We start from the raw sequence: 20,054 nt of genomic DNA on the forward strand, positions 1-20,054 counted from the left end.
TTTCAAATAATAAGAAAATGTATGATATAATTTATTCTACCTTAAAGTTCTAGGGAAATTTTAGGGTAATATCTCATGACTCGAGTAATTTATTTCAATAGATAAAATAAATATTATAAATGGATAATTCGTAATATTATTTTATGTCATAGTTTATATGTCATTTTATATACAATCTACATGCCAATAAATTAATTGATAGCGAAATAAAAAATCTTAATAGAAAGCGGCAATAATCATGATCTCACCACGCGCGATTGTACGTTAATCATATGTATTTTAAATTTTATCGACGATGTGATTTTTTATTAAATTTCATAATAAACAAAATAGAAAAAATTCTGTGAAGAAGAATATGTGAACGTTTGCTCTCCCTTAGTTATACATTATATATAATTTATTTTTGTCGAATATTTATTTTAAATAAAAGAATGGAGCATTTGTAACATTTACTCCAAATAGTATAAATAATTAATAGTTTTGTACATAAATGAAAAAATTGTATTCATATAATTATTTATTAAATGATGAATCGGACATTCAATTTTAATCGTGTACATAATTGCTTGATTTGTAAATATTGAATAATAAAATTATTTCATTGAATTATATTAAAGCAAGAAGATACAAAATAATGTATCGTATATTCGAAAATCGTGGATGAAAATTATACAAAAATTACCCAAAAAATTCATGTATCTAGTCATAATGATTGAATAATGTATTATACCATCTTTTGTTAATTTTAATGTATATATTTTTAATATACAATATTCAAGTAACACAAAATTGCAAAATGCAATGCTTGAATAAAATGCCATCCTTTGGGGATGATACACTGTCTGCCTGTATTCAGGCTGAAGTCAAAGATATGGATATTACTAACAATTGTAATGATACAGAGAAATGTTTCAAAGATGATACGTTTCTCTCTAAAGTAACAAATATATCAAATAATATCGATAAAGATATTGAAATCAAAGGAAAGTCGCATAGTCCTACTAATAGGAAACGTACTTCGAGTCAAAATAATTTAAAATGTAAAGAACTTAAAAGAGATAATGTTTTAAAATCAAAACTTGTTGGCAGGACTAGTATAAGTAAATCAAAATCAAAAAATATTACTTCCTCGAAGGAGAATCACGATTCATATAGAATTAGTAAAAAGAATGCTAATGTAAATGTGAATTATATAAATAATATTTCTTCAAATACAAGTATATTGCCAAAACAATATAATAAATCTGAATCGTCAACCTTGCATGCTGATAATAGTAATGAAAAAAGTATTGTTGCAAATACTATTACGATTGATACAAGCAATGTAAAATTATCTGATAGTAATATTCTTGTAAGTAATAAAGAAAAATCTTCCAAATTAAATGCTTCTATCTCTATTATTCCTACCCAAGAACGAAATAAATTAGCTTCTTGGGGTCTACCACCAAACATTCTTCAGGTAAATTTATATTTCTAATAAACTTATACTAATTTCAAAATAGTTAGTTCTATCCATTTCTTAAATTTCAATTATGACACTAGGAGTTTATTTCTATATGTTACAGAAATATGAAGCACGAGGAGTAGTTACTATGTTTGATTGGCAAACTGAATGCTTATCAAATCATAAGATCATTGAAGAAAACCGTAATCTTGTATACTCTGCTCCAACGTCAGCTGGAAAAACATTAGTAGCAGAAATTCTTATGATAAAAACAGTATTAGAAAGGAGAAAAAAAGTGATTTTTATCTTACCATTTGTTTCTGTTGTTAGAGAAAAAATGTATTATTTTCAAGTAAGATTTTTTTAGTCTATGAGTAACTAATTTAAGAATGTTACATATGTCTTATATGTTAAACTGTAATTTTTTAGGATTTATTATCTGATAGTGGTGTTCGAGTAGAGGGTTTTATGGGTGGTGTTATGCCTGCTGGAGGATTTGCAGCAACTCACATTGCAATAGCAACTATCGAAAAGGCAAATTCATTAGTAAATCATCTAATGGAAGAAAATGAATTAATCAACTTAGGCTCGGTAATCATAGATGAATTACATCTTGTTGGTGATCCAAATCGCGGATATCTTCTCGAATTACTTCTAACTAAATTGAAATATATGACTTTTAGGTAATTGGAATATGTTTATTTCTATGTGATGTAAGAAAAATATAATCTGCTATTGTAAATAAGTACAGAAATTAATATTCTATTTTGTTTCAGAAATGAGAATGTTAATATACAATTAATTGGTATGTCTGCTACGCTTCCAAATTTGTCCATTTTAGCTAAGTGGTTGGATGCAGAATTGTATAAAACAGAATTCAGACCAATACCATTAAACGAACAATGCAAGGTATTTCACAAATTACAAAATTGTGATATGTTTATAATATGAAATTTTTAATACAAATTCTTATATGCTTTTAGATAGGTAGAAGTATATATGATAATAAATTATGTCTTATACGAAACTTAACACCAATGCCAGAATTAACTATGGACTCGGATGATATTCTTCACCTGTGTATCGAGACAATATCTGATGGACATAGTGTATTAATCTTTTGTTCTACAAAAAATTGGTGTGAGAAACTAGCTGAACAAATTGCTGCTGCATTTTGTAAACTGGGTATATTTAATAATATTAAATTTTTAAATTTTAAATTTTGGCTTATAATTGCACAATTCATAATATTCATAATAATAATTCATAATTTCATTTTTTTAGGTCGAGAAAATACGAAACTAGGTAAAACTTTAAGGCAGCAACTGGATACTGCATTAATTTCTGAAACATTGGAGCAACTAAAACGTAGTCCTACAGGGTTAGATAACATATTAAAGAACACAGTTTCTTTTGGGACAGCTTTTCATCATGCTGGTCTTACCATGGATGAACGTGATATTATAGAAGGATCTTTCAGGTTTTTAATTCACGTATCTTCCATATTATATGAATATTTAGAAAAACTAATTACATGTTAAATTATTTCAGATCTGGGTCTTTAAGAGTTCTTGTTGCCACATCAACTTTAAGTAGTGGAGTAAATTTACCTGCTAGAAGGGTGATTATTAGATCTCCAAAGTTTGCTGGAAAATTACTAGATAGCCTTACCTATCGACAAATGATAGGACGAGCAGGTAGAATGGGAAAGGATACAGCAGGTAAAGATAATAGGATCAGATAAAATAATGGAGTAAATCAATTTAGTTCAATGCATAAGTTAATGAAAGGGAATATAGACTCAGTTATATCTTCATAGGGGAAAGTATACTTATGTGTAATCCAACTGAACAAAAAGCAGCTGAGATATTGTTATCAGCTTCTTTGGAACCAATTGAATCCTGTCTTGAGGATTCAACACCTTTAATTCGAGCTCTTCTAGAAGCTATAGCTAGTGAGATCGTTCATACTCCATTACATCTTGAATTGTACATTAAATCTACCTTAGTAAGTTTGAGTGATGAGTACAACTCAAAAAGTCCTTGGAACGACGCAATCAAATTTTTAGTAGATAATGAATTTTTATTGTAAGTATTATAAAAATAATTATTTTCAAGTTTTTCTTATATTAGATGATATTTTTATACTCCATATAACGTAATATTACATAGGTTGCAAAAAACTGAAGATGGACATAGGTGGGTGGCTACAGCTTTCGGTAAAGCATGTTTAGCAGCTTCTATTTCACCTAAAGACGGTTTGTTCTTACTTGAAGAACTTCAAAAAGCAAGACGATGCTTTGTGTTGGATACAGAATTACATGTGATATACCTAGTGACACCACTAAATTCTGGAAATCAAATTGGAAGTATCGATTGGATGACATTTTTAGAGTTATGGAAAATGCTGTCAGAAAGTGAACGTAGGGTTGGGCAACTTGTTGGCGTAGAAGAACGATTTTTAACATCAGCTGTTCAAGGCATCATACGACCGGGGAAATTGGTGAATTATTTTGTATTTGAACATTATATATTAGCAATTGATATTAATGAGTGGATATATTTATTAATTATGTTCACTAAGTAATGTAAATTTCTATTTTCAGCTTAGTATACATAAGAGATTTTATACTGCATTAGCATTACATGATTTAGTTCGTGAAGTTCCCCTTACTGTAGTTTGTACAAAATATGGCTGTTGCCGTGGAGTTCTTCAAACTTTACAGCAATCTGCTTCTACATTTGCTGGTAATATTTCTTATGTATTATAAGAAAATATTTAATTGGATGATATTATAAATATTTTAAAATGGTCTTCAGGGATGATCACGCAATTCTGTAAGCAATTGGGCTGGGGCTGTCTAGAATTACTAGTCTCACAATTTCAGACACGGTTACAGTTTGGTGTATGTAGAGAGTTATTAGATCTATTGCGTCTCCCAATGTTAAATGGGCTACGTGCTAGAAGTCTTTACAAGCATGGAATCACATCTGTAGCAGAATTAGCTACTGCTAATGAACTTGATGTTGAACGTGCGCTTTATAAGGCACTTCCTTTTGAAAGGTACATCAGTAAAATATTTTATTGATTCAACAAGAGTCTATTATTATTGAAATTATATTTTAGTGAAAAAGAACAGGATGGTGAACACGAATCGGAAGCAGTAAAACGAAATAAAATGAGAACAGTATTTGTCACTGGAAAAGATGGTTTAACGCCTCATGAAGCTGCAACGATGTTAGTTCACGAGGCGAGAACATTAGTACAGGTAGTTAACAGTTATAGTTTTAAAGATTGATATTTTTGAATGATTTTATACCTTAACCCCTTGCCATACTTTGACGAGTTTGAGTCGTGATGAGAATTTTGAGCCAAACCTGAATATCACGAGTCTCACTCGTGGTCTTAATCTCGGGCCAAGTATGAATGTCTCGAATGGTGTCTTTTTTCTAAACACGGGCGCTGCTATCTCGCACTCAGTCGCACGATATAATGTTTCAAGTTCCGACAGTCTCCGCCACTTCGGCTCCTTTCTCGACCATTCGGGCGCAATGATTGCGCCCGGATTCTTCCGAGTTAAATGGTATGGTAAGAGGTTTAATATTGCACTTGATTTGCAGAATGAACTGAGATTGCAAGATATGTCATGGAAACAGAATGATCAATTAGTCATTACAAACAAATCTAATAGCGAAATAAGTTTATATGAACAACAAGATAGATTTCAAGCAACAAAACGCACAAATGTAGAAATAAAACTTGAAACTACATACAGCAATCCTAAAAATAAGGATAATTTAAGCGAAATTGTCATTCAAAATAAATATGAGAAGAATTCATGTTCAATAACCAACGAGAGTATGAATAAGAATGTCAATTTTGTTAATGAAAAAGAAAGCTCATTAAATCACAAATCCGATAAAAATAAAAAATCTAAAATTGATGAAAATATTATAAAAAATATTAACGATTCTAAATGTAACTTAGAAAATAATACATTGCAAGAGACAAGGCATGATGACTTAAAACTTACTGATCAATTATTACAAATAGACATCCCTGAGTTGTATGATACTCTATCAAGTAATTTCCTTGAAAGTAGTAGCCCTAAAATAACATCTGCTTCAAGACGAAATAGTAAATCATTACTCGATTTCGACGATAGGAAAACAGACTGTACCCGAAATGTTACTAGTAAACATTCCATTAATGAAGACCAAAACATTCAGAATGTGAATGATATACCAACTAAGAAAATAAGAATTTCGGACGAAACAAGCACTAAAGTATCAGCTTACAGAAATACGATTACGCATTCATCTAGTTTTCAGAATGATATAAAAACAGAAGTTTTTTCGAGAAGTCCTAGTCTTTTTGATGACAGTTTAAATCTCGATACACAAATTTGTAATGTTCTTGAACAAAATATCGTTGATTCTCTACAATTCACAGAATTTGAAGAAACTAGATTATCTGAACCCAAAGTAACAATACAGGACAAAAAAGATGTAGAGTTACAAATCACTTCTAGTACTAACAACAATGAGACAGTCACAGAAAAGAATGTGAAAGATAAACATATAAATACGAATTCTTTAAATTCACAAGTAAAACAGAGCACACTTTCGTGGAAAGATGATTCTTGGAATGAAACGAAAAAAATAATGGAGAAGTTAAATCAAAGTAAAGATAAAAATAACCATAATATATCAGTTAAATATAACATCAAAGATGGAAAAAATGCAAATGTGCAACATTTCGTAGAAACCAATGAAATAAGTAGTACGACGTTAGAGATAAGAAAGAAATGCGATATGAAATTTGAACGAGCTATGGACGATTATATAAAAAAAAGACCACAGAAACGTAGACTGAGTAATATACAAGTTGCAAAATCACCTATTGCAAATGTCACGGTTTTTAGTAAAAACGGCGGAACATTGTTAGATTCAAACAAATCAGATTTAGATGAAATTGTTATTGCTTCCCAAAATATAAATTCACCTGCTACAAGTAGCAAGTTACAAAGTAAACTAGATTCTGTAAGGAAACAGAAGTTGTATACTCAAAAAGTTTCCGATCGGATATTTGATGATAAAAATCATGCAACTACTGTTTCAGACAGAATAGAAATTGAAAAATGTAAAATCAAATCAAAATTAAATGAGATACTTGTGCAAAAAACATTAACTAATAAAAATTCTAGTATAGACAATGCAATTTCGAATTCAGACGAAGATACACCCATAAAATCGGAAAATTTTTTACAGAAGTCTACATTTAATTTAAAAAGTACTCAAAATAGTCCTAAAACGTGTGTAAAAACAAATGAACTTGCAGATACTGTAAATGAAACAACTAATTGGAATACATTAAATATTATAAAAGTTGGAAGTGATAGAGCCACATTTAATTTGTTTAAGCGTGAAGTGATGCAAAAACGATATATTGCGTTAGCTTTAAATTGTGAATTGTATAATGATAAAACTAATAATATAGGCTCTAAGATCATTGGTCCTACTACTACTGAAAGAAAAAAGAGGTCTAAAAAAATGGAAAATTATGTGCATGCAGAGAGAAAATTATGTGGTGCTGCTATTGCTTGGGAAAACAATATTGCATATTATATTTCTTTCTCCAATGAACGAGGTATTTAAAATTATGTTAATATTAATTTTTCTCCCTCTTAGTTTCTAACACTATAAATTTTTAGATTTAAAAATCCCAGGCAAAGATCAAATGAAACTATTAAAAGAATTGCTGAGTAACACCTTTTTGTATGTAAAATGCTTTGCAACTAAAGAAATGTTTAAAACCTTGTATAAATGCTGTAGTATTACCGCAAGTTGCAAATTTTTAGACCCAAAAGTAGCAGGTTGGCTGCATCATGGGAGCAGTCGTGAAAAAACATTTCATGAAATGGTAAGCAATATGTACAACTTTATTTTTATAAATAAATTTACATATTATATTAAATTATGTTATAATTTTACTATATTTAAATTAATACACAAAACAGGTGAAAGAATATTTTCCACAAGGATGTTTCATAGCGAAAAGAATAGGTACATGTTATGATGTAGGACCTGGATTGTATATCGAAAGTGAAATAGCAGGAGAGCTCAGAGCATCTGCAGAAGCTGTACTTACATGGCATATAACAGATAAACTATTAGACAAGTTAGAACAACAGAGTCCAACATTACTATACACATTTAAAGGTAATAAATATAATGAATATGCTTCATTATTACTCTATCTCATATTCTTTTACATTTTTGAAACATTAAATATATTTTCAGATATTGAAATGAGGACAGTGACCTTACTAGCTTGCATGGAATTAACTGGTTTAGGTGTATCGTTAAAATCATTACAAGATTTGTCTTCCATCATCCATGAAGAGATGATGTCATTAGAAGAACAAGCATATGCATTATGTGGAAGAAGATTCAATTTTTCCTCGTCTAAGCAAGTTGGAGAGGTTTGTAAATATATTAATGAAATGGATTGTTATTCGCACAGTTGTTTGAATTTAATTGCTAAATTGTTAATTGTTATAGATTTTAGGCTTATACAAGGGAAAAAAGATTAGCGTTAATAAAGCTGTATTAGAGCAGTCTGATCATCCAGTATCTAGTCTTGTTATGTCATGGCGTAAATTAAGTGCAACTCAATCTAAGGCATGTATAGATTAAACAAGTTTTTGATAAAATTAAAAAACTGAAATTACGTGTATAAGTAAACGCGAGGATTCTTTATGAAAAAATGTGGAATACAATTTTTTCACCAAAAGCTTCATTTCCAGGAATAGTAAATTTGCAAATTTATTTTATTTTATTTTATTTATTTTATTTTATTTTTTTTGCTTTAAACAGGAAAATTATATTCCACATTTTTAACTTATTTTCACATGTATATAGAATAACTTTCTGCTAATTGTTTACTTATGCTCAGTCAATAATTAGCCAAGTTCAAACTTTTCGAAAATTAAAACTCGAATGAAAAAATGTAATTTTACTCTATATATTAATTAAATAATTCAAAGTAAAATAATGAAATACATTTTTTAGATTATTTATCCAATATTGAATCTAGCTCAACACAGTTCTCGTATTCACGGTAATTGTATTACATCTACATTAACGGGTAGAGTTTCGATGCATGAACCAAATTTACAAAATGTGCCAAAGGATTTTAATTTTAAAGACAATAGCTTTACAATAAGTGTTCGAATGGCATTTATACCAGCAATAGGCAATGTTATGTTGTCAGCAGACTACTGTCAACTTGAATTGAGAATATTAGCTCATTTTTCAAGAGATATACTATTATGTGATATTATGCGGAAACCAGGTGATATTTTTAAGAACATTGCAGCCAATTGGAATCACATATCTGAAGATCAGGTAAATACTGTATAAACAATTTATATTGTTAAAAATAATTTTATTGACATATATTGACACATTAAAAGGTTGATGATAAAATACGTCAGCATACAAAACAATTGTGCTATGGCATGATCTATGGCATGGGAGTGAAAACACTTGCTGAGAATTTATCAGTAGATGAAGTTAAAGCCAAAGAATTTTTAGAATCTTTTATGAATGCATACCCAGGTATATCTAAGTGGTTGAGTAATGTATTGGACGAAGCACGTACAAATGGTTACATAACAACTATCCTGGAAAGACGTAGAATGTTTCCTGAACTGACAAGTACAAGTCCGGTGGAAAAATGTGGGTGTTCTTAAATATAGATTGGTTTCCATAACAAAATTTTTCGTTTAATTAGGAATAAATTAATGTAATTTTTTAAATCTCATAGTACAAGCAGAACGCCAAGCAGTGAATACAAAAGTTCAGGGTTCTGCAGCTGATATTGCTAAAAAAGCAATGGTAAATATCGAAGAAAGAATACGAGTCGAGTTTCCAATGGCTACAACCATTATGCCTAGTAGCAATCCTATTCGTAAATTGAGAAGTAACAGTAGAGAAGCAGAACAAAGAGGTGGTTATCTAGTATTACAACTCCACGATGAACTTTTATATGAGGTCAGTAATAGCTTTGTATCAGTTTTCTATTTTGAATGCTTGTATTTTACCATTTCTCATTTCTTTTCCTCATATTAGGTGAATATACATGATTTAAACCAAGTTGCAAAAATAGTAAAGGAATCAATGGAACAAGTATGTCAACTTGCAGTACCGTTGCCTGTGAAACTTAAAGTTGGACCAGCATGGGGGGATCTTTCTGAATATACTATTTGCTAATCTACTAAGTTTTTCTATAAGAAAATATTTAGTATTGTCTAATTGTTTGAATTACGTACTTGAATAAAAATTTTTTTATATACACTTTTACATAAAAAGGTAGTCAATCATGTTTAAATTTTTTTCTGTGACTTATAATATTGTGCATTTTTGCATAGATTTATAGTAAGGTGAATTGTATGTACATATTTATTCTGTTTTTTATCATTTTTTTTTTTATATCGTAATATGAAACAATGAATTGTATATTTAAATGATATAAATAATTGCATATTTCAGAAGATTAAACCGAGATTTAAATAATAAGTTAATATTTAGTGAACATGAATTTTCAAACAATTTTTACTATTTGAATCATATTATATAAAGTATCAAGATTTATATGATACAAAGTTTAAGATTCAAATTTATACAAAAAAAATTCGAACAGTAATTGTTATACTTTTACTTATTAATATCATTATTTTTGTAAAAATGTATAAGTGATTGTGTTGTATAATACCATTGAATTGTATAAGAAATAAAAGTCTTTGTTGTTCAACATTTTCTATTAATATACATAATAGTAATCTTGCAAGCATTATATCTTATATGCAACTTAAAAAAAATATTTCTTAAATTGTATCACAAGGAGGTGCAAGAGATTGGTGTAACTTTGTTACTGCTGTTTGTACTATTTGTTGAAATGTTTCATCTTCTTTACTGGTGACTTCTAAATTTAATAAATCTATATGTGCTTTTTTCCCATCAACTGTTACATACAGCTTTTCTCCTTTAAAGATCTTAGGAACAGAGTCCTCCCCAAACATTTCTTGTAGCATTTCTATCAAACATTCTTTAAAATGCATTCGATCCATTTTTGTAGGTGCTGGTAATACTTTGGGTGGCTGTTCCATCATCTCAGCTTGTAATATTGCAGTCAAAACAGAATCTGCGTACATATCATTTACAGGTGTTGCGATCCACTCCATAGTAACAATTTTTCCATCAATTGTGACATCAATATTTTTAAAAACACGTAATTTTTTATCATCTACAACTTCCAAGCTTCCAGCAATTTGAGTTAGAAGATGTTTTAATACTGGCAATGATGCTGAAAAATAAATGCTCTGTCTTTGAATAACTTGACTCATACTCATATCCGTATATTTTGATAAGTCGCAAGGTGCTAGCATATGATAATTGAAATTTCTTTTCACTAAAACCCCAGATAATGTTTGCCCTGGTTTTGGTGTTTCCATTGCTAATGTGCCCATTACTTTGGCAGTTTTTTCCCCCCTAAAGTATAATTCTACAGCAACAGTATTTCTTGGATTATGTATTTCCATTGTTGTATTAGGATCATCTTCATATTCTCTTTGCAATGCTGCTTTTAATCTACCCATTTCATTTTGTTCCCCATGCACAAGTACAACATGAGGTGGTTTTAAAATACGTATGAATTCTGAAGTTTGTTGATAATCTGTATGTGCTGAAAATGATATATAGTCAACAGACATTTTTAATGGTAACTTTTGTCCAGACATGGTTGTAATCTCTTCAGGTTCTGATAAAATAGTTTTTGCCAATGTTCCCTCTACGCAGTAACCAGCAATTATAACTCCATTTTTTGCATCTGTACACCAAGATTCAAATAATTCCCTTGATAGCCCACTTTGCATCATACCAGGAGAAGCCATTACTACACACGGTCCAATATCTTCAAAATGATCAATTCCTTTTAAATTGGAGATATGTTTAAATACAAAAGGATTGTTAATAGCTATTTGCCGTCTAATTTTGTCGTTCATTGCATTTACATAAGTTTGATAAACAGCCATACACTTCTTTGCTAAAGAAGAAGCATAATAAATGGGAATTTCATGAAGTTCAGGATGTTGACTCCAATATTCATCCAAAATAAGGAGAAGTTCCTGTGCTCTACCTAATGCAAACACTGGTATTAAACATCTTCCCCCTCTATTAACAATTTCATGAACTAAATTTGTAAATCTTCCTTCGCGATCTTCCCTTTTTTCATGTATATGTGTACCATAAGTAGATTCAGTAATTAAAACATCTGGATGAATATTTGGAATTTCAGCTGCCATCAAATGTCTATCTTCTTGCCGACTAAAATCCCCAGTATATAAAATTTTAACACCTGCTATTTCAATCATAAACATAGCAGCACCTAATACATGGCCGGCATTATAGGCCCAAAATTTGATTCCAAACACATCTTTTTCTTCATGGAAATTGATAGTTTCTATTTTGTCCATACTAGTTTCTAGGTCAGATTCAGTGTATAACATTTGCTCTGTCGCAATGTTACTAACTTTGATATAGTCAGACAAGAGCCAACGATATATGGCTTTAGTGGCGTGTGTCATAAAACATCGTCCTTTAAAACTGGTTTTTTGTAAAAACCATGGTAAGGCTCCACAATGGTCCAAATGAAAATGAGAAATTAGCAGTAAATCAATCTCATCTGCTTCTACCAAGTCCACAAATGGTAATGCATCCATACCAGATAAGCCAGGATGTATACCACAATCTAACATAATCTTTTTGCCTTTAAATTCCAACATGATACACGATCTTCCGACTTCTTGGCCAGCTCCAAGCGGTCTAATCGATAATAAATCACTTTCTTCGGCTGGCACTTGTGTTTCTGGCTTTCTTTTCACAGACATCTTTTTATAATTTTGTGATTATCATCCAATCATAAAAATTATTCACAAATCACATTCTCATGTATAATTTGTTCCAATTATGTTACAAATGACACACGTTTTTTCTTATGTTTGTAGACATTGTTTGTACAAACATATCCTATTGTTACGCCAGAAAGAAAAAATGAATCTTCAATGATCATATACTTAACTAATAAGTAACGCGATAATAGAGGTTAGAAAATTGTACTTCAGATTTAGTGGTTAAAATATATGAATGATATTTTCAATGAAATTAGTTAAACAAATCTAATCTTCTTCTCTGTTACTCGCATATTACAAACAAAATATCACGTTAATATTTAAATTTATTCCAACTTTTAATACGTAAGTTATGTTATTGTGTACGTATAGAGCAATTCAATACCCGCTTACAAGCGCCACAATTACAATATACTACATGTGGAAGCGTAAGTATAAAATTTAATATAATTTCATTTACATGCACAATATGCACATATTTCATTACTAACAAATATTTTAATTCTTACAACGGAAATGTAAATATGTAAACTTATATTAGTTTCTCCAAAAAATGAAATATATTTTATTTAACTTGATATTAAAGAAAGAAATAAAATTATACTCTTCGTTTGAATTATTCATAAATTTTAGTAGAAAAATAATTGGAAATTTCCACTTAATACATAAAAATATTTATATATTTCTCCAGAAAAGATTATAGGTAGTAAATGTTGAATACATGTAAGATTAACTTTTAAAATTAGACACGTCAAGACTAAAGATTATACACTACAAAGAATTATCTGAATTTCCGTTAATCATAAAACCACGATAGATTCTTAAACCAGGAATTTGGAAATTTTTCTATCTTCCGCTGTCTTTTCTTAAATTTAATACAACGATATAATGACTCGAGCTGTGTAAAACTTTTAAACAGAATTTCAACCTTAAAATAGTATTTTTAATTGGAACAGGCTTGGAATAACATCGGTTTTAATTAAATAAAAGCGTTACAAATTAAAGGCTAAGCTGAATTATACATGTAAAACTCGTACCTTAATCGCCAACTCGAATTTTTCATTTCCTTCCCGTACAAGCGTCTAATATCCATATGTATTCGATATCCCACGTTAGAATACACAACTTTTGTAAACTATGTGCAAAAGCAGTTGTTTTAATTATAAAAATAACATAGATATTTAACTTTTTGTTCGAGACGAAAAATTACGCGCACTATTCAAAATTTCAACCGACGCTATCAAATTACAAATACTGCGTACATGTTACTGTCGACAGGTGGTGTCTTTACGTTCTATTCAATTTTAACAAAGCGCGCGAAAATAGATTGTTCTATAACATATAATTTTATATGTTACATTATTTGTATTATTATATTATTCTGCCTTTTTATTTGTAAGTTATATATCATCTCTTATCTCCTTGTAACGATATGTTTAATTCAAAACCTAAATATTTCTCATTTTTATCATTTCATTCTCACTTGATTCAGAGATGATATAAAAAATTAAAATAAAAGCAGAAATATATATGATAAAGAAGAATATAAAAAATTAAATACCAGATTAAACAAATTTTGACGATTTATACATAAAAAATTGGTTTAAAAAAGATAAATGTGACATTGCAGATACATATGCCTACATTATTATATGTATTTAAATTAATAAACTTATTATATATAGATATATAAAGCAATAAAATTTATATCAACGATATTTAATGAATAATAGGTATCTATACACATACCTTTTAGTTACCAAAAATTATTAATCGTTGGAAACGTTCTGTATACTTTGTCAATATGTATCTGCAACCGGAAAAAATATGTGAACTTTAACCGAGAGTAATTTAGTTTAACATTGAAAGATGGCGCTTTTACGAGTACTGTCTGGATGAAAACGCGCCAGATTAGATTTCAATAAAATCTGAAATATTTGTAACATTCACGAAGATCATATCACGTAAAAGTATTATATATCTTTATTTTCATATATTTGATATTATGATATTATGATATATTTAATATTTGGTCTGTAGTCAAACAACCGTAACCTTGCGCGGAGACTTATATTTTTATTTCTATCAGCTGTCGATCGCGTAGGTATTTAACAAAGTGGGGCCATAGATTATGCTAGTAGTTTAACGGATTATTACTCGTGACAACGTAATTCCAAGATAATTGGCAATCAGTTTTAACTGTATCTATCTACTAACGGTATCTAAGTGCGTTGTGTCTTCAAGAGCAAAGTTCACACTTTAATATGAGTACGTAAAACATAAATACGTCATTAAAATACTTACAGTGCTGTATTATAATCTATTTTGCCTTATATATAGCTCAACATTTGATTATATAATTTTAACATTTGATTACATAATGTTGACTGGTAGAAACTCTAGGTCGCATCAGGATACGTGTATAGTGCTATCAAACGTAGCTCGATTCCTACTGCCGCAAATTAATACAAACATTACGATATCTTCGAAACACAAAAATATTATATTCGAAATATAAAATAACTGATTTTCATTTTAGCTTTTATCTTTATGAAGAGGTTACAAGCTTCTTAGAAATTTGTCAATTTTCTTAGAAGGAAATTTACAAAGGATATAATCTAACGACTACACTGTATACTGCGCTATGTACATTTCGCAACTATCACTCTTGTTTACCCATTTTTCTCCACAGTGTATGTATATTTAAAACTATCTGAAAAATTTGAGAAAAACTTTTAAGAATTTATTCTAGATCCATACATGATAACGATACCTGATCTTATTTATTGACGTTAAGATAGATAAAAACATTATCTTTATTCGAATGTCTAAATTCTGAATTGATTTCGTCATTCGTGTACTCTTTATTTGCTTATTTTTCCTTTGTTTTCCTTGTGATTCGCGTGTGAAACTATTTAATTAAAATTTGAAAAGAGAATTTTATGAATTTATTTCAAAACCGCCGAAGCAATAAAAGACGTATCTTTATCCAAATATATAATATCATTTATGTATTTTTTACTATGTTTGCAATTTAAAAAAGAATTAAACTTTTTTTGTAATAGACAAACTTTCTTACTACTTTACAAATATCAACAGATGCAAATATGATATTCCATAAGTTTAAATGCTACTTCAAGAAATGATCGGACATGATATATTAATTGTAAATTTAAAAAATGTTAAATAATTGTTTGTTAATTTCGACCTTTTTATATATGTATTTTGTTATAATTCAGCAAGTTCAACTTGCGGTACAAGTTGGAACCGAGATGCTAAAGGTCACGAGTATATGCTAGTCCAGTGTCACTTCAGTTTAAAATAGCGTATACAGTTACGATTCTACGGCCAAACGGTTCAAGCACACAGTTATTTTAAAGCTTCTATCTTACAGACTTATTCTTTTCTCCGCCTATGTCTCGCATAAAATTAGTCCTAACGGTAATTATTCTTCTGGTAGGTTCATTTTGTCAAGTAACAGATGGGGATTTTAGCCTGGAATTGGTTCAAGTAGTAAGTATTAATCGTTTATTTGATTTCACTTTATCCATCTTTAATTGTTTATTGTCCTAATAATTCTTCGGATTGTTAATTAAGGTGAGATTTCCTTAAACTACATTTTAAGATTTATATATTTTAAAGCTGTTTACTTTGTAATTACAATTTATCAATAGTCATTCGATAACGAGTTATGTTTTAAGTTATCATATTAACCATGAAAATGTAATATTCAATAACAACAGCGAATAGTTAATAATACAATTGGTACTAAAATCAAGAATTATTAAGAAAAATTAAGAAAATATCTCGATATATATTATTCATAATTCTTGGAATTTCCCCAGTTATTTAGACATGGAGATAGGACACCGCGTGAAAAAGAAATATCGCCAGTCGATTATCATAACATATCAATTTATGAACCGTGGGGTCTTGCTCAACTGACGAACGTAAGCGGTAATTGCGAACGTTACACGATAAAATAAAAATGTTATTGTTATAATAAATAAATTGTTTTCAGGAGGGAAAGATGAGAGAGTATCGGATCGGAACGATGTTAAAAGAACGTTATGGTAAATTCTTGGGAGATATCTATCATCCCAGTGACGTTTATGCGTACAGTACGGATCACGACCGAACGAAAATGTCCCTTCAATTGGTGTTAGCTGGACTCTATCATCCAACTCCACTGCAAACGTGGAATCAAAATTTATCGTGGATGCCTATACCGATTTATTATATGCCAGAGAAAATCGATAATATTCTGAAACCCGATCTTTCCCCATTGTAAGCGTTTAAGACATTTTCCTGTTGTTTTATCATACATCGACGAAAGAGACGGAAATTCAGAAAGAACAATAGAGAAACATATAGAGAATGCAAATGAAAATATTAGAGTCAAAATGTTTTATTTACAGATATATGAAAACTGTAGACGAAGTTAGAAATACGGAAGAGATTCTTCGAAGACTACTATCCTATAGAGATCTATTCAAGCTGCTTAGCGAAAAGACTGGTCTGAATATAACGACAACGTATATGGCATATGAACTATACAACCAACTTGTAGCAAAGGTACGAGCAATTATTTATTATAATCTGAGATTGTAAAATTATTACCTTTTGAGTAATACCTGGTAACGATTATAGCGAAAATGATATAAAACTGGAGAATTTTGTTCTAATAATTGAATCAAAGAAACGTATAATACAGTTGATAAATTTTAATAATTTAGATTTGAAAAAATCGGGCAGGATGTATGTATATTAAAATAATTTTGCAGCAAACCATGAATCATTTATTGCCAGAATGGTATACCGAAGAAGTTTCCAAAAAGCTACAAGATATCGTGAAGATAGAATACGAAATACGTTCCTACACGCCGCTTTTGAAACGATTGAACGGCGGTGTGATTATCAGAAGATTCATTGACAATATTCGAATAAACGAGAAACGCGATAGACCAAGAAAGATTTACTTGTATAGCGGACACGAAGTAAATGTCGCTGCTGTTGTGAGAGCGCTCAACTTAACCGAGCCTGAGATACCGCCTTATGGATCTGCGATTATATTTGAGAAACTGAAGGATCTAAATAACAAGGTCTACATCAGGGTAATTACGTTTGATAATTTATCAATGTACTATGTATATAATCGAATTAATTTATTCAACGGGCTAAGACAAAATTAATATGAAGTATAGTAATACCAATGCATTAACTTAGTGAACGATAAAATCGATAAAGTTGCCGATTAATATATATTCGTACGAAGATGAAAGGATATTAATTCTTAGTAATTAAAAGTTATGGAACGTAATTAATCGGGTAATTATGGTTGGCAAGAAAACACGAGGTAGCAAAAACTATTTTATTCATAATTTAGTTGATTGTTGCACGCATATTAGACAATGTGTTCGTTTGTTTGGATGGAACAAAGATTAATTCGTATTTTAATTTATTATTATTCAATTATGTGTATTATTTTTTTCTTTTAGATGCTATTCTGGAACGGAGTTACGGACGAATTGAAAGTTTATAAAATTTCAGAATGCGACGAAATTTGTCCAATTGAAAAATATTTAAATATCGTAAATGACTTGCTTCCATCGGACGAGGAAGTTAACCACAAATGGGATTATCTATCGAAAGAAGAGTTACATAAACTATACATCGAAACGCTTAATGTTAATTAAACGTTGGTCATGTTATAACAACGATATAATTGCGACACGAAGTAACACTTAATATATATGAAAGATATATATTAATATGAAAGATAGAAATATGAAAAATAGAACTTCCTTCGCGAACTATCGTAAACTAATGACATAACATGGCAAACTGATAACAATATGTACTTATAATATTAAGTATTTTCAATCTAAGCTCGTTAAGAAACAAGTTGTCTTATATTCAATGAATAATCTTTCGAAACAAATTCAATTTTGTTTGTTTTATCACGCGTATGTATCACGAACGCAAACTTTAAATTTTAGATACGTATTCGATTAATTTTTGAGAACTTGTTCATCACACATTTTATATCTTGACTCAAGTTAAAACTACAATTGCCGAATGTATTATGTACAACCGATGGTAATTTGCAACTATTATCTTAGCCGATGATTATAGTCAACGCCATTTTACCTTTTACCGACGCACGATATAATTATTTATGGTAAGTTATCTTTGCCGATATTTAACGAAATGATTTTAATCAACCATCGATGACAAAAAAATTTATCGATCGTATGACCCTTTTTTTAATTTCTCCAACCGATCGCAATATGTATATAGATACATACATTATATTCTAGTTTAATTTCGTATATTCGTTGGACGCATAATTCTTAAGTCGCTATAAAAATTAGTGCTCGATTGTTATAACATTCTTATATCTAAGATATAGAATTCTTTTAATCAGGAAAAATATAATAATAACACGCTTTCATAATATGTATTATATAAAATGCCGAATTTAAAAACATTTCCTATTGATGTATTCATTTTCGGACGCGCACACACACACATATATATAAAATATTGCCAAGAATACAAATATTATTTCATCCGATTTGCATGTCTTTTCTACTTAGTTGATTTCAACTTAATCGACAGTTTAATATATAGTACATAATTGATATTCATATTTTAATACTATTATTAGTATTTTAACTTTGAGAACAATAACTTATAAATTTACTCGAAAGGAATTTGCAATAAAAATTCTTTTCACGATATTTTATACGTATACGAAATGCTAATTGCGTAAAATGCACGTTAGTACATGTAGGAATAGTAAGTTTAAGTCATACAATTCCAACTTATGTGTCTACGTATCTCTGATCACTTTTCGCCTTTATAACATATTAAGTATTACGCGGAAGTAAAATATGTATTAATATATATATATATTTATAAATATTTCATTACCATCTTGTCATCCAGGCCTATTTCTGTAAATTTGGAAACACGGCTTGTAATAGTATAGTAAAAATTACACAATCTAGCAGTATTATCTAGTATTATGGCAAAACTATAGTATCAGTGATCATGTTCGATCGTATCTTTCACGTATATAAAACCATCCCTTCAAATAATGATTTTGTACTCGTCACTGATAAATATTTTCAACAGAACTTGCCATAGACTGCGTATTTTTAAAACAATAATCAATACGTACTCCACGCAATTCATACGCATACTTCCAATCGTGGCCGCTGTACGTGTCCCAATCGCTCGTCCGACGTTCGTTGACCGATCTCGCACCGCGAAAAACAATCCAAACAATTTTATTTTCTTTTCACGCAAGGAATATCGTTTCGTTCGACAAGACGACCTACGCACGTACGATGGCTCGCCAGAGTCTCGGAACAGTTGTAAAAACGTTTTAAAAAAAATTTTACGAATCTATCACGCGTATCGATGATCAAACATCGTGTGAAAAAATTGTATCCTATATAATTTTCTTCTTATTTCTCGATAAGGTCATCGTCTCGTGTCCACCCGTGTTTGTTGTTCGACCGGATCCCAACACACGCGGTGTATAATTCATAACGTTTCTCTTGCTACTAACGATATCGCCCTAAACGTATACGTGCGTATCTACCGCCATTCTTAAATGCTACGTTTTTG

At 29.8% G+C, this 20,054-nt stretch overlaps 3 protein-coding genes and 1 long non-coding RNA gene across 6 annotated transcripts in view; 2 read left to right on the plus strand and 2 right to left on the minus strand.

Annotated features, from left to right (window-relative positions):
- Positions 1-14,223, minus strand: part of LOC117163368 (uncharacterized) — an 84,769-nt gene extending 70,546 nt beyond the window's left edge. Inside the window, exons 1-2 of the long non-coding RNA XR_013059324.1 lie at positions 14,166-14,223; positions 13,454-13,551 (exon numbers count right to left, since the gene is read on the minus strand). This is a non-coding gene — a long non-coding RNA (uncharacterized LOC117163368). The remainder of the gene's footprint in view (positions 1-13,453; positions 13,552-14,165) is intronic.
- On the plus strand, positions 649-9,720 carry DNApol-theta (DNA polymerase theta). Its single transcript, XM_033345707.2, has 21 exons — positions 649-1,459; positions 1,566-1,796; positions 1,874-2,127; positions 2,221-2,353; positions 2,428-2,629; positions 2,729-2,924; positions 2,996-3,165; positions 3,264-3,531; positions 3,616-3,946; positions 4,050-4,191; positions 4,264-4,507; positions 4,571-4,712; positions 5,065-7,093; positions 7,158-7,366; positions 7,464-7,665; positions 7,747-7,928; positions 8,008-8,127; positions 8,518-8,853; positions 8,922-9,186; positions 9,275-9,501; positions 9,580-9,720. The coding sequence occupies exons 1-21, from the start codon at positions 749-751 to the stop codon at positions 9,718-9,720; spliced, it is 6,735 nt and encodes a 2,244-aa protein (XP_033201598.2). The 5' UTR covers positions 649-748.
- Cpsf73 (cleavage and polyadenylation specificity factor 73) lies at positions 8,873-12,818 on the minus strand. Its single transcript, XM_033345710.2, has one exon. It carries the CDS (start codon positions 12,393-12,395, stop codon positions 10,335-10,337), a length of 2,061 nt encoding a protein of 686 aa, XP_033201601.1. The 5' UTR covers positions 12,396-12,818; the 3' UTR covers positions 8,873-10,334.
- A 257-nt stretch (positions 14,224-14,480) lies between the features above and the next one.
- On the plus strand, positions 14,481-18,904 carry LOC117163570 (venom acid phosphatase Acph-1). Of its 3 annotated transcripts, none has more exons than XM_033345963.2 (7): positions 14,481-14,684; positions 15,877-15,929; positions 16,262-16,366; positions 16,438-16,703; positions 16,835-16,991; positions 17,201-17,530; positions 17,915-18,904. In XM_033345963.2, the coding sequence occupies exons 1-7, from the start codon at positions 14,681-14,683 to the stop codon at positions 18,110-18,112; spliced, it is 1,113 nt and encodes a 370-aa protein (XP_033201854.1). In that variant the 5' UTR covers positions 14,481-14,680; the 3' UTR covers positions 18,113-18,904. The 3 variants fall into 3 exon arrangements, with proteins under 3 accessions (XP_033201854.1, XP_076478138.1, XP_033201853.1); XM_076622023.1 differs by lacking the exon at positions 14,481-14,684 and adding an exon at positions 15,046-15,109; XM_033345962.2 differs by lacking the exon at positions 14,481-14,684 and having other exon boundaries at positions 15,706-15,929.
- The last annotated feature ends 1,150 nt before the right edge of the window (positions 18,905-20,054 follow it).

The sequence above is a fragment of the Bombus vancouverensis genome, chromosome 10, assembly GCF_051014615.1.
Source record: "Bombus vancouverensis nearcticus chromosome 10, iyBomVanc1_principal, whole genome shotgun sequence".
Lineage (NCBI taxonomy): Eukaryota > Metazoa > Arthropoda > Insecta > Hymenoptera > Apidae > Bombus > Bombus vancouverensis.

Coding starts and splice junctions, on each gene's coding strand:
- DNApol-theta (XM_033345707.2), top strand. CDS start 749: ATGTATATATTTTTAATATACAATATTCAAGTAACACAAAATTGCAAA. Junction 2,630..2,728: donor TGCTGCATTTTGTAAACTGG/GTATATTTAATA, acceptor TCATTTTTTTAG/GTCGAGAAAATACGAAACTA. Junction 7,094..7,157: donor TTCTTTCTCCAATGAACGAG/GTATTTAAAATT, acceptor ATAAATTTTTAG/ATTTAAAAATCCCAGGCAAA.
- Cpsf73 (XM_033345710.2), bottom strand. CDS start 12,395: ATGTCTGTGAAAAGAAAGCCAGAAACACAAGTGCCAGCCGAAGAAAGT.
- LOC117163570 (XM_076622023.1), top strand. CDS start 15,061: ATGTACATTTCGCAACTATCACTCTTGTTTACCCATTTTTCTCCACAG. Junction 15,110..15,876: donor TACCCATTTTTCTCCACAGT/GTATGTATATTT, acceptor TTCTTCTGGTAG/GTTCATTTTGTCAAGTAACA. Junction 16,992..17,200: donor ACAACCAACTTGTAGCAAAG/GTACGAGCAATT, acceptor ATAATTTTGCAG/CAAACCATGAATCATTTATT.